Below are 14,731 nucleotides of genomic sequence, written 5' to 3'. Positions count from 1 at the left end.
CAGACACTCCAGACCTGGATCCAAAAATGGTAACCTTTGTCACGAAGACAGCTAAAGATTCCTAAATGTGTACACTGCGCTTGAAGAGCTGTCAGAACAAGCTGTTGGATCTGGCAGGTCGTGTCGCTAAGATCATGGATCTAGCTGAAAAGGCCAAAGATACAGGAATGCCAGTAGACGTGCAGGCCCTAGGGAGTTGGTCACAATGGGCAGTATGCCTTTTAGGCAACACCAACTGCATTCTCTCCCAAAAGAGGAGTGGAGTGCTGCTGAAAATAGATAACAAACTCAGTGATTTGGCTTCATACGAAGCAGGTGAAGGCGCAAAGGGCTTGCTCTTCGGAGAGGCCTTCGCCAAAGAGATGGGTCAGTTTGTTGGAACATACTCAGCTTTAAAGAAGGCTCAAAGCTCCATCTGCAAGATCTTGCCGGGACGTGTTTTTTTCGCAGGGACCGGGCAACATAGTGGTCCATTGTCTGGTCATTTTGGGATGCAGTGTAGACCCCACTGCCCCAAGCCCAGTACTGGGAGAATAGGCAACAGGATACATTCTTCTCGGCCAGAGCATGTTTTCCCAGAGGTCCCAGAGAAAGGGGAGCTTACAAACAACAGAGCGCAGCAGATGGTGAGTATCCACAGCAAGTGTATCCCGAGAGTGGGAGAGAGGATGCTCTTATTCTTGCGCGAATGGCATAAGCTATCCAGCGATGCATGGATGCTTCAGGCAGTATCTGGCATGTACCTAGAATGTACAGGCATTCTTACTCAGACACGAGAACCCAAATCGGTGTATATGCTGCTAGAAGAGCAAGACCTACTTCACAGCGAATTGCAAAGCCACCATAGAACAAAAAGTACAGGGGGGCCCAGGTTTCCTCAGCAATATGTTCTTAGTACACAAAGGGGAGAAGGTGAGTCCAGTGATACATTTGAAGAGTCTAAGCAAATGGATCACGTACAGACACTTCAAGATGGAAGGGATACATCTTTTAGGAGACCTTCTCAGGACAGGCAATTGGCTCGCCCGTCTACACTTCAAGGACGCGTATCTTACTGTTCCGATAGCAGTAGATTCTTGGAGATTCCTTCATTTTCGATGTAACAGGGAAGTCTGGCAGTTCACTAGTCTCCCGTTCGGTCTAGCATCAGCTCCCTGGGCTTTCACAAAGATTAAGGGGCCAGTAGCAGCAGCCATACAAGAGAGAGGTATCAGGATTATCATCTACCTAGACAATATCATAATTCTAGCCTAAAGCTCTGCCGTTCTACAGTACCAGTCCTTGTGGGTTTAAAACCTACTCTCCTCCCTCGGTTTCTTCATATACGTAGACAAGTCAGATCTGCATCCCGCTCAGAGAATAGAGTTCTTGGTGTTCATTATAGACACAAGGAAAGCGTTGCTCGAGCTACAGACTCACAAGGTAAAAGCAGAAGGAAAGAACTCAGAGCAGTCATTGCGAAGAAAGTTATTTCGCTTCGCAATCTAGCCAGGATAGTGGGTCTCTTAGCAGCCTCCATTCAGGCAATTTTTCCCGGACCTATTCATTATAGAGTCTTCAGAGACTCAAGACAGACACCTCTGAGGAGGCTAAGGCTATTACATCAATTTGTCACTCTAGACCAGGAAGCTCTTAAGGAGCTGCATTGTTGCCTGCAGAATATAGAAGCCTGGAATGGCCGGGCAATTTTCGGAGATACTGCAGATCTATTCATAGAGACAGAAGTGAGCAGAGCCTGCTGGGGTGCTCGATGCAGGAACTTATAAAGAGGATGGAAATGGTCTGCCGAAGAGATATGCTTACATATTACCTATTAAGAGCTCCAGGCATAGTCCTTCGCTGTGCAAGCCTTCACTAAAAACAGAGGCAATTGTTGTGTCTTGCTTAAGATGGCCAACATATCTGCTGTACGTTACATAAACAAGTTGGGAGGGACCACTTCCAAGATATTAGCCGAATTGCCGAAAGACTTCTGGCATCACTGCCTGCAACACCACATAGAGATATCTGCAGAGTACTTACCGGGGGAACAGAATGTTGTATCAGATTGGAATTCTCAATATCTCATAGATTCCAGTGACTGGAAGCTTCAACCAGAGATATTTGCGCAGTTCCAGGAGATCTGGGTTCCCCTAGACATTGATGTTTTTTGCATCCAGGCTAAAAGCTCAAACTCCCAAACACTATACCTGGAGGAGAGACCCAGGAGCAGTGTGGACAGATGCATTCTTGCAACAGTGGACAGGAGCAGTCCATTACGCATTCGTCCGTTCGTCATGCTGACAAGATTGTTAGCAAAAGTCTGAAGGGAGTTAGCAAAACCAGTTTTAGTAGTACTGTTATGGAAGTCCCAACCATGGTTCCCAGTACTGATGGAACTTTCTACGGGTTTCCCGATGATACTTCCTCTCAGAACATTCTACGGGGTCCCATGTTACACCCGCTGGTGGAGGAGGGCAGTCTCTGCCTGATCGTATGCAGGGTTTCTGGCAAAGATGGGAGCTGGCAGGCATTGTGTAGCTTGCTGCCAACTTCATTAGGGACTCCTGGGCGCCTTCCCCCGTTAGGAGCTATGGTGCCGCGTGGAAACATTAGTCCGACTGTTGTTCAATCCTCAGTGTTAATCCTGTTTCAGCATCTGTAGTGCACATACAAAATTTCTTAGCAGATAAGTTTCGCGATGGTTGCGCCTACAAGACAGATGGAGTGTACAGATCCGCTATATAAAAAGGACATGATAAAGTAAAAGGGAAGCCAGTAGCAGAGCACCCAGCAGTGCTGAGCTTGCTCAAGGGAGTTAAATTGCGTAAGCCACTTGAGCCCAAATATTCCGTTCTCTAGGACGTGAAAGAGGTATTTCAGTAGTTCCTCAGATGGCCGGACAATAGTAGTCTCTCATGGTCTCAACTGTCGAGGGAGCTGGCGATGCTTTTCTGTTTGGTAAGATGTAGGAGAGTTTCTAATGTCAAATCGTTAGAAATAGATAGGAAGATATTCTACTGAGAAGGGGTGGCCTTCAACGTGGAGAATCGAACAAAGACTGACTCCACGATCATTTCTTATCCTTACTTTCCAGACAATAACAAGTTATGCGTAGCTCATTGTGTAAAGGATTATGAGATAGACACAGTCAATGTGAGGCCAAAGCTTCTGAAGCCTTACCACATCGTAGCTACAGCCACAATAGCTAAATGGGTCAGAGAAGTTATACATTGGGTTGGCATTCACTTGTCCAAGTTTGGCGCGCATTCTGCAAGGGGTGCAATGGCCTCCGGGGCTTTTTCAGCAGGGGTTAGCTTTGCAAGATATTATGAAATCAGCACATTGGTCTAACAAATCAACCTTCAAGACCTTTCAAGCATAGTGTTCGTCTTCTGTCTTGACATAGAATGAAGATTGCCCATTCTTAGAGTGCAGGGTAGTCTTGATTCTATTGAAGACACCAAGGCAAGCATTAAATTCCATCCAGAATATGCGAGTAAAAACTTTTGGAGAGTATGTTATGGATTGTAACTACGTGAGCGTTTTGCCACCCCCATCTCCATTCTTTCCAGGGGAAGAGCAGAAGACAACCTGAGAAGGAAACAGGGTGAAGTAGAACAGTTTAAAGTTCTAAAATAACCTCCTTCGGTATGGTCAGCCTCAGAGTTGTGGTCCAGTTGTGGAGAGCTGTTGGAATCATACCCCTCTGGCCTCGATCACTCAACTCCTCCTCCTTGGAGACATCAACATCCACCTGGATGTTTCCTGTCCCTCCTCTGGACTCTTTGTGACCTGTGTGACTCTCTTTCTCTTTCTCTTCTTCCCTCTGGGCTGACTCACTCTCCAGGGCACACTCTGGATGTTCTCATCTCCTCTGACCTCCCTGTCATTAACCCTCTCACCACTCTTTTATCCTGGAGCCGCCACTTTCTTCTTTCCTCCCATCTCTCCCTCTCTCCCCCACAGGCCAGGCAAGTTCCAGCACCACCACTTACCATCTCTGTCATTCGGCCCATGAAGCGTGTGTTAGTTCAGGTTTTTGCTGCCACTTTCTCTACCGCTCCTCCACCTCTGGCTGACTCTCATCCTGATACCACCCTTTCCAAGCTCCAATCTGCTATCACTGACATGGTCAATGTTCTTGCCCCTGCCAGGATCCGCTTGAAGCCCAACGCCAAGTGCAACTCTTGCCCTCGTCACCCTTAAACGCAAGCGTAGGGTTGCTGAGAGGAAATGGCGGGCATCTTGTGTATCCTCTAACAAACTGGCCTGCCCCTTGCTCCAAAGACAATACTGGCTCTCTCCCCATACTACAAGCGGGCCCACATCCAAGCCCACGTCCCTGCAGCATCGAACAACTCGGCCGAACTCATTAAAATCTGCAAGGAGCTGGCCAGTCCTGCTGCAGTCTCTACCTGTCCTGTCCCCTTCAAGGCCCTCTGCACAGCCCTGACTTCTCATTTCATCTCTAAAACCTAGGACATGCTATCCACCCTCTCGTCTTCTCCTCCTCTTCCTGCTTCTCTCCCCGCTCCCTCTGGCCCCCCTTCAGCTGCCTCTCATCCCTCTCTCTGTTCCTTTTCTCTGTTTTCCCTTGATGAGATTTCTAGACAAGTCCGATCTATGAAAGTGTCATCAAAACAGGTTCTTCCCTGTTTGTTCAAAACCATCAAGGACCTCATTGACACCATCACTCCTGCCCTGGCCAACTCCTGCAATCATTCTTTTGTCACTGGAGCCTTCCCATGCCTCTGAAGCACTCTCTTGTGCACCCTCTTCTCAAGAAACCCACAGCCGACCCCTCCCTTCTGGCTAACTTTTGCCCAATCTCTATTACTACTTTGCTGGGCAAACTCCTGGAAAAGCTGGCCATCTCCCAGCTTTACCTCCACACTGATTCTGTTGGTTGTCTCCATGACCATCAGCCTGGCTTCAGAGAAGCCAGATGCATGGAAACTGCTCTCTTGAACATCCATGAAGACCTGCTCTCCAACCTTGATTCTAATTTCCCATCCTTCCTCACCCTACTTCAAATTTCACTTCTCGCTTTGGTTTGGTCAACCATGTCATCCTGCTCAACCACCTCCATGATAACCTGGGTATCATCTATCAGGCCCTGGTCTAGCTGACCTCTTTCCTCTCCCCAACCCTCTCAGGTCCAATTTGGGTACTTCCTTTCCTCTATCTCACTCTCCACTTGTGGTGTTCCCCAGGGGTCTAACCTCTCTCTCTGGCTCTTCAACCAATACCTGGCACCCCTCAACAGAGAGCAATTGCTGCTCTCTGTTCCAACTTTCAGTGCTATGTGGATGACACTCAGCTCATTTTCAGGCTCCCCTCTGCCAACTCCTCTCCCTCTCTCATCTCTGACTGTCTGCAATGCAGGAGTGGTGTGGTGCCAGCAACCTCTGCCTGAATGCCAGTAAGACAGAGATCCTGCTCACTGGCACTCCTGCACCTTCCTTTCCTGTCACTCTCTGGCCGACCTCACTTGGCCCTCTTCCTGCTCCCACTTGTGAAGCTAAGAACCTCAGGTCATCATCGACTCCACACTTTCCTTTTCTCCACACATCTCTGACGTCTCAAAGAAGTCAAACTACCAACTGCACCTGCTCTGGGGTATTATTCCCTTCCACTCCTTCCCCTAGCAGCTCACTGTCTCTAGAGCTCTGGTTCTCTCTAGGCTGGACTACTGCAACAGCTTCTTTCTAAACCTTGCTGAGAGTACTCTCTGCCCTCTGCAACTCATCCAGAACATGGCTGCGAGACTTGTGCTTAGCCTCAAACCCAGGGATTGTATCTCTCTAGTCCTAGTCTCTTCATTGGCTCCCAGTAGCTGCAAGGGTGAAGTTCAAGACCCTCTGCATTGTCCTCAAGGCCAACTGTGGCCTGGGTCAGCAATACCTTCAACTCTCCCTCTGTAAATGCCATCATGCTTGAGCTCTTCTCTCCTCTACCTCCAACTTCCTCAAGGTTAGTCACCTTTCCAAGCAAAATGTTGGTGGTAGATCTCTTTCGTCGGCTCGGGCCTCCCTCTGGAACAGCCTCCCTGCCTCTCTGAAACTTGAAGAGAACCATCTTCAGTTTCGGAAGCACCTCAAGACCTTCCTCTTTGCTTCTGCCTTCTCTCTTCCTCTCCCCTGCTGATCTCTGTCTGTTTTTGCACTGGGCTCCTAGCTAGCCTCTGTATTCAGGCCCATACCCCTGCCCACCCATCAGCATACCCTCACTGCCTCTTGGCAACCTTTGCAGTTGGGTCTGTGACCCTACAGTCCTCCTACCTTCATTTATCAGACACTTGCTATCTGTGCTTAATTCCTGCACTTGCCACCTGCTGGTCGCACTACCTGTTGTTGTTATTTGATCACGTGTTCAGCACTTTCCACTCCTCCCTTCCCCTTGCACTTCCCCCCTTCCCTCTCCCCTGCAACTGCATGTCCTCAATGTCACTGGGCCTAGTAAGAGCATTGTGTTGTGCTCCCTTGTACCCCTCCCTTGCCTCGTTGCAGCCTGAAACACTTGGGTAAGTACAATATGAATAAACTATCATATTATATCATGTGTTGATTTATACTGAGCAATGTCACTACTCAGGGACAGTCTCCAGGAGCTTGTGTGGCTCTGCAAGAGAGGGCGTGGGGAGGTTAGTGGGGATAGAGTGAGCGGATAGGTTGAGAACTGGGAGAAACAGGCGTCTGTGTGTGTTGGTTTGCATGTGGAAGTTTGTGCGAGAGGCCTAGTGCATTGTAACTGCATGGGTAACATTCAGTGCTTTGGGTGTGTGGTGGTGTTTTGTGTTGGTGTTACTGTGTTGTGTGGGATTGTGCTGGGTTTGGTAGTGCACACTGGTTAGATAGTGTCCATAAGGGATCTAGAATCACGGGTGATGTAGCTGTAGGATAATCTGGTATCTTGGTGTGTAATTGCATTGTTGATGGTTTTATGGACTGCGTGGGTGGTTAATTCTAGGTGTTCTTCAGCATCTAGAGATGCTGGGTGTGAATATAATATTGATTCCTGGTTTGTTTATGTGTAGTGTGGCTGGTCTAAGGTCTAGTGCAATGGCTTCAGTTGTATTGGCAGAGCAGGAAGGGGAAGATGGGTTAGCAGGTCGGTCGGTTTGTTGGAGCTTCTGGCATGGCTCTTTGGTTGCTGCTTGGCCGTATCTAGCCAGGTTCTTGTCTGTTGTTCTTTGGCCCATCTTGTTTCCTCTCTACTTATTTGTCTGTGGTGTTGTTGTTGTCGGTGTCCCTTCGAGGTTGCCATTGTCTTCTGAATAGCCAAGTTTTGAGCAGTGTCCTGTAGGTGATGTGGCCTTCTGTGGTTCTAATTTCTTTGGGCATGCTGTTCCAGTTGTTATCAATTAGACAAGAGAATGCTGTTCTGCTGAATTTCCTTTTTTCATAGTGTTTTGCGTCTATTAATAGGTCGTTGCTGGATCTTAGTTTCCTTCCTGGCTGATACCTGCTAATCTTGTCTTGGACAAATTCAGCTCCTTGTCTGTGTAAGGTTTTGTGAGCGAACCAGAGTGCTTTGAATTTGATGCACCTTTTTTTAACCTAAAAACGGTGTAGGCTTTTCAGTGCTGAAATGATGTGGTCTCTTCTGTTTAGTCTTAATAGGATTCTGGCTGCTGTATTTTGCCCCCTTTGGAGTATCTTGGTAAGTCTTTCCGGCATTCCTAGATAGTGGCTGGTTGCATAGTCAATTCTTGTAAGTATCAAGGATATGAAAGTGAGGGTTCTATGGGCGAAGGAGAGGTAGGGGAGTAATCCTCTGAGCAGTCATAGGAGAAAGAAGCCATTTTTGGCTATTGCATTGACTTGCGGTTCCAGGGATAGTCCGTTGTCCATGAGTATTCCTATGTTATTTATTACATCGCTAATCTCTGGTTGCATTCCCATGCTGATCGGCCAGTCCAGTTGTGCGTTCTCCCCATCGAATCCTGCAGGTGAGAGCATTATTTCTGTTTTTGCCAGGTTCAAATTAAGGTTGTTTGTTGTCATCCAATTGTAGATCTCTGTTAGGCAGTTGTTGAGGCTGTTATTTTGTTCCTGTGTTCTGTTTGTTTTTTAACAATCAGTTGTGTGTCATCTGCGTTGTTGTAGGCGATAAGTCCATGGGGTTCAGATGATTTTCTTCAGTGGGTACATGTAGATGTTGAAAAGCAGAGGAAAGAGGCTAGATCCCTGTGGCACTCTGCAGGGTATATGTTTGTTGTTTGACGTGAACGGAGAAGGATATTTTATCAGTAGATGGTAGGAAGCAAATTGAGTTGAAAATGTGTGTTTGCCAAAGTGCGTTTGGAAATTGAACTAAGTAAGGAGGAAGATAACATAATGAATTGTTCCTCGGTCAGATAGTAGACAATTATTTGTATTGGCAAGCCTACATGATGATATCACACCAATCATGATCAAAAAGATTTATTTTACATATGTTTAGCAGGTGGCCAAAGAGGATGCAGTCATATATATTGCATTAAGTAATTAATCACATCTCCGTTTAAAATTTGCAATTGGGCTGACCTTAGATGATCTCCATATATCATGTAGGTCAACTAATAAAGATTTTTGGGAGGAATCAAGTTAATGCTTAGAAAACTGTTACTGCTTGCAATTGTACCAGCCTTGTAAGGAGGACAGACCGAGCAAACATCTAGGGGTAACAATGGGAATACAGACAGAAGAACTGAGGTGCACTCACTTCTAGATCCTGTGAAGGCAGCTTTCAGACGCAAACATAACACAGAAACAGTTTTTCAGTCCTTTTGGGATAAAGGGTAATTAAAAGGTGACAGGGGAAAATGGTAACCTTAAATATACTTGCCGTCTCGGTGGCCATTGACTTTACACAAACATACAATTCTTAATCAATGCTTCTGACTAAGGAATCAGAGAATTTGCGCTGGAACGGATGTTGTCGTTTCTATACAAATGCACACCAAGGATATGCATTGGTCCCTTCTTCTCATACCCTTAAGAGTTCCTTTATGGGGGTATCTCAAGGTTCTTTACTTTCTCCCCTATAATCTAATCTGCACCTACCACCATTTCCTGCCTTCCTAAAATCACTCAATGCATTGTGTGCTACAATTATTATGATGATACACAGCTAATTCTGAAAATCCCTAATAAAAACATCTGAGATACTACACTACAAATATAGCAGTGGATGACCTTGAACCATCTAATATTGAACCCACATAAAACAGAAGTTTTTATAACAGGGAACCCAATGCTCAACAGCCTCTTCCTAGCTGATCTTTCAAACTTAAATGTTTCTGTCTTGCCTGGTACCGAAGAGGGGAATTTAGGAGTGATGGACTGCAATATTTCACTACAACCCCAGATTAACGCTATGAAAAGGTTTTTTATCCTATAAAACAGTAATGAAAATTCTCCATTTCCCAATGTTCCTAATAGAAGCAGACATCAATCTCTGCTATCATTCTCCCCAGGTTTCACTATGCCAGCAGCATATAGACATGTGCCTCAGCTTATCTACAAGTCAGACTGCAGAGAGTGCCAAATGCTGCCACTGGACTCCTATTAAAATTACCATGCAGAGGTCATATAACCACTATGCTGATGTCACTGAATTGGCTTCCAGTAGCCTGAAGAATATCCTTTAAAACATTATGCATTACATTTAATGCAGTACATGATCTGGTACCATCCTTTATTAAAGAAAGGATCGAGAGTCACTTCCCCAGTAGAAACCTTACATCATCCACACATATCTCCTTGACCATCCCACTTTCAATCAAATTTGAATCGCAGGCTACACATTCACAAGCCTTGCTCCCAGGCTCTCGAACTCCTTGCTGTGTCCCGATAGAGACATAGAGGAATTTAGCTCCTTCAAAAAGCTATTCAGTTTTGGCTTTTTCCTTCAAATTGAGGGACACTTGATCTCTCTCGAGTAAGATTTTCTATGAGTACTCAGCATATACCATTGTGAACTATAAACCACAATTTTACACTAAACTATTCCTCACCCAATCAGTATAATGTAAAGAAAATGGAGGGCTCCCCTTCTCTCAAGCACTATTGAATGCACAGGTATTCTCCTCCCTTCAGTGGGTGACATAAAAGTAAGACACATTTCTGTAGATGTATGAACAATGGCCTAACTTACCAAACACTCAATACTCACAAACAAAACTTTGCTGAGTCCTGCCAAGGTGCTCACCACACGACTGACTCACCCACATCTCACCTCTTAATGCCTGTGTAGGTTTCCAATCCCTCCACCGGATTCACATTAGAACTGGTTAATTAACCTTATATTTAGTAGGTATATCGACATTTTAGTTTTAGCACATGCAAACATTTTACTTAGTTTTGCCCTTTCACGGCTAGAGAACACTTCTCTTATAAGTTAATGATGACACATTATTTTGTAATCATCCATTCCTTTAAATGTGTGTGCAAAATGTATGATTTATGTTTATCCTTTGCTTCAAAGCTTGTCACTATTCCTCAGATTAGGAGTAAAGATCACCATGGTCCGTGTATGTTGTACATAACTCATTTAAGACTCCTTCTTGTATGATATAACTCTCCCTGCACCTCCACCCATTAGCCTTCTAAAATATTTACACAACTCCTTGACATTCTCCAACCTATCCTTCTTGGTTTGCCTCTACTCTGCTTACTTCAGCAATCTCTCTGTATGCAACACTGTTGGGATTCTGGTATCCCAGCTCTTCGAGCAGCCTGAGTAGCTTGACTTTAACTGTAAAAAATAAATAAATTATGTGTCGGGAAAATACTTAGGATTGCCCGAGCACATCTTACTATACTCAAAGTTTCTTTTCTTTAATCGTTGAGTTACACGACCTCCTTTAAAAAAAAAATAATAATAGCTCACCTTAACAAACTAATGCCCTGGTGTGAGACAAAATGCTCCTCAACACGGACAAGTTTTACACGCTTTGCGACCACCATGTGGTGAAGTAGTACTTATTTTTATTTATTAATTTAATGTGATACAGTCTATTTAATAAACTTTACACATATTAATGAGTAAGCACCATATATAGATTAAACTTCCGTGAGCAGAATAGTAACAATATAACAATAATATAACAATATAATAATGATAATAAACTATTTACACATATAAAATCAATCTCAAAGCTCAAAGCTCAGATAGCATATAAAATAAAAAAAAAAAAATAGAGAAGGTGCTGAGAATTAGAAGAACAAAGAAGAACAAAGGACCGGGGCAGTGACAGTTATAGGTTACGAGTACTGATTTCAGATCTGAATATTCAATATTTCTTCTATCTTAATCCAGATATTGAAGAAAGCTATCATTTCTCGCATGCTCTCAGAGTTCATGCAGTGATGCCAGAATAATGACGTTCCAATTGATGCTGGATTATGGGAAAACTTTCCCAGATGACAATGGATTACGTCAATCATAGTGCCACATTCTGTCAAAACATGTCTTGCTGACTCTAATACTTTGTTTCCTTCACACAGCCGACAGGTGCGTTGTTCCAGTGGTAACTGCTGTCTTCTGCCCGTGACCAAGAGAATAGGCAGTTGGTCCATCCTTAACAAAAGGATAAATCGTCGCAGTTTTTTTGAGGGACATAGATTGAGATACCCTTGGGGTTGCAAGAATGAGTACAACCTATACTGAACAAATGCGTAGCTTTTCAACGCGCTAAGGTGAGCGAAATTCTCTAGCCAATCCCACATTTCTACCCTCTTATCAAGTGCATTTTGAACTTGCTTGGTATATGGGCCAGCTCGCCAGGTCCATCCAATGGTAGCAAGAAATTTTATCATCATCGCAGATGGAGACTGAGGTTTTTGTTTCTTGCACAATTCTTGGAAGATGGTAAGCAGGAGAGGGTTAGCTGTTGTACTGCGCATTTTCAAAAAGTGCCCCAATCTCCTTTTCATGACGATGGCGAAGTAGTACAGTATAAAAAATGATGATAATAATAGTAATAATAGTATGAACCGTAACCGCATCATTCATCGAGTTTCCGAAAGAATATATTAATTGGTCACTTTTATGTTCACGCAGTGCAGCTGATGATTACCACAATCTTGCAAAGAAGGAGAGACCAGTGTACGAATAGAACTGGACACCAATTCCTACATGTTTGGAGCAAATCTGTCATACGACATCATTTTATTTTCTTACTCGTGTATGGTGTGGTAACAATATGTTTCTACTTGTGCCGCCCTAAATTAGAATGTCCACACTTGTGCGCTACTCGCTATACATTGATTGGTTTCATTTGCAAAGGACCTACCTGCGAGAACCTTTATCACCAATGCATTTAAAGCATGGACCCAGTTAAAGATGAATCGCCTGTGGAAGGAAAGAAAGGCGGGCAATTATTACCACTACTTGTCTGTCTGAAGATATTTTGAATTTCAGAATTTGAGGATAAAAACATATTTAAAAACATAGTTGCTAGTTGCATTGGAAAACATATTCATTGGTAGGATACAGTGTTACATCAAGGGAAACCGTTAGTTTCAATTCCTTAAAACATTCTACATTCAGGCTATGTCATAGTGCAATGGCTGATGTAGCATCATCATAATAATATCAATAATGTACTAATTATTTGACTCAGTCTCACTGCCCTGCGTTTTTCACATGGTCGACATTTATTTTTTGATGTTAGGATGAACCAGATGTGCTTGTTAAATGTACTTAAATGTATGACCATGTCCAAGAGTGCACATATTTGTTATTAAAAAAAACCGTAGCGGTGTTTCCACAAACCTGATTGGCTAATCCGTGGGCTACACAAACTGGTATAGCCTGCATTTTGAATACAGCCTGGAACTTAAGGTTACTGCCGCCGCCTCTTCAAGGAAGTAAACTTCCAAGTACTTTTGTTTTGGTGCCGTGACAATGTCCCCATAAAACGTGTGTGCACCGGCACAACTTTACTCTCCTTATATGCCAAGTCAGCATGCAATATGTATCGTAGCCCCTCACAACACATTCATGTTTCACAACACATTCATGTTGCGCACGGATCCCGCGCCTCATAAATCATCAGCTGCCTGCTGTGCAACCCACCATAATGTGGACTCTGCCCCCTTGCACAAAGAAAATAAACACGTTCTGCTGCACCAGAACGCTGCAAAAAAGCACCAAAAAGTACGTAGAAAAACAGTTAAGCAAACCAATACCCACATGCTAAATGTTGTTAAAAAGCAGTATTGATATTTCTTTTTGAACTCATTTGTAACTGCTTTGGCCCAACATATGCACAGAAGAATGAAATGCCTGGAGAGAAAAAATCTCACACCTGCATGTTACCCATTTAAAAACTCACTCACTGCTAAATACCTCCCACAACCATATAACACAACCCCGAAAACACCGGTAGGGAACCACCTAATACTTTCTACTCCAAACTCTAACCCTTTTCCAATAAATAATTTCTTCATCATTTGTGTGTCATTTGTGCTTTTTTCCTAAATACTAAAGGTGTTCTAATAGCTTTATAGACCTGCAGCTCGGCCGTACTGGGCGTTATGGTCCTTCATAACTCGTTAAAGGACCATAACGCCCGGTACGCCCTTCGCTGCAAGCTATAGTGTGCGGCCGAAAGGTCAATGGTCACAAAGTGTTATGGACTCTTCTGGCAACACAGGGGTTTCCGAGCTGCCCAACACTTATTGATTTTGAATGTCTGATAAACGTGGAAGCACCGAAACACGGTAAGCAGTTGCTAAACCTTGTCAAAGTTCCTTGTGAATCAGAAGCAGAAGCCACGTTCGTATCTTTGCTTACATTTTCAAAGGAAACGTTATGTTACCAAATTGATTCTCTATTGCTCAACTTGCAATGGTTATTGACCATTTACATGCACAATGTGAGTGTAATTGCACTATTAAACCCTCTGAATTGCCTGCGAATTCTAGTGCTGATGTGGGAAGCACAGTAAAGGGTGCACTACGTTTTGCTACTTTTATGCACTTGGGAGGAATCTGATTATAGATACTTTATAAAGCCCCCACTGTGAACAGGCACGCTTGGAAGTACACAGGTTCTCAAAATTACAATCTAAAAAGGGTGGCTTTAATTCTCGGTTGCTTGTCTCCTTAAAATCCGATCTTTAAAAGTGCTGCCAATTACCCTCTTCATCACTTAGCTAATAGTGATTTACAAATTGAACTTTCAAACACCATAGCTTCAATCAGAGTAGCAGTCAAGCTATCAACACTTTCTTTTGAGTTAAATTAACTACTTCACTGCCTTGTCAAAATGAGATGCAGTCATCTATTGAGGAATCATTCTGGTTGTTGAGCCTGTTTGTTCTATAAAGTGTGAGCTCTTGTCTTGAGTGAAGCCACAAGTCCTACACAGCTAAGGCGCTGTAGTGATCCTGTAGTTTTCACTTTTTGCCTTACGCTGAGGATTCATCAGAGATGAAAATATCTTGTGTGCCTCCTGAGTGGCACATCCACTATTTGTGCCTCATGGATTGAGAGGAGCCAACACAGAGAGGCTCCCTGTTGCCTGCCCAAAATCAAGATGGTGGCACCCAGTGGAAGGGCCTCAGGCTGGAAAACATGGACAGTACACTATGTGTTCTCACCCACGATTCCAACCACATGATTGGTTGAGCGCCCTTCCCTGGGTACAAAAAGTAAAAGTGATTCCCAGAAGCGCCAAAATCAGAAAAAACAGGAACTGAAAATATCACAATGGACTATGCCACAGCAGACATGACAGATGTACCCACTTGGAGGTA

General features: G+C 44.1%; 1 protein-coding gene across 1 annotated transcript in view; it reads right to left on the bottom strand.

Moving 5' to 3' along the window:
• LOC138540371 (putative ferric-chelate reductase 1) overlaps positions 1-14,731 on the bottom strand; it is a 1,004,090-nt gene that overhangs the window by 186,502 nt on the left and 802,857 nt on the right. The window contains exon 13 of the mRNA XM_069641679.1: positions 12,263-12,321. Within this exon, the coding sequence (XP_069497780.1) occupies positions 12,263-12,321 (59 nt within the window). The remainder of the gene's footprint in view (positions 1-12,262; positions 12,322-14,731) is intronic.

Source organism: Ambystoma mexicanum, chromosome 1q, assembly GCF_040938575.1.
Source record: "Ambystoma mexicanum isolate Mex_15411 chromosome 1q, UKY_AmexF1_1, whole genome shotgun sequence".
Classification (NCBI taxonomy): domain Eukaryota; kingdom Metazoa; phylum Chordata; class Amphibia; order Caudata; family Ambystomatidae; genus Ambystoma; species Ambystoma mexicanum.
Note: the sequence above shows the minus strand (reverse complement) of the source record. Positions and strands in the feature narration are given on the sequence as shown.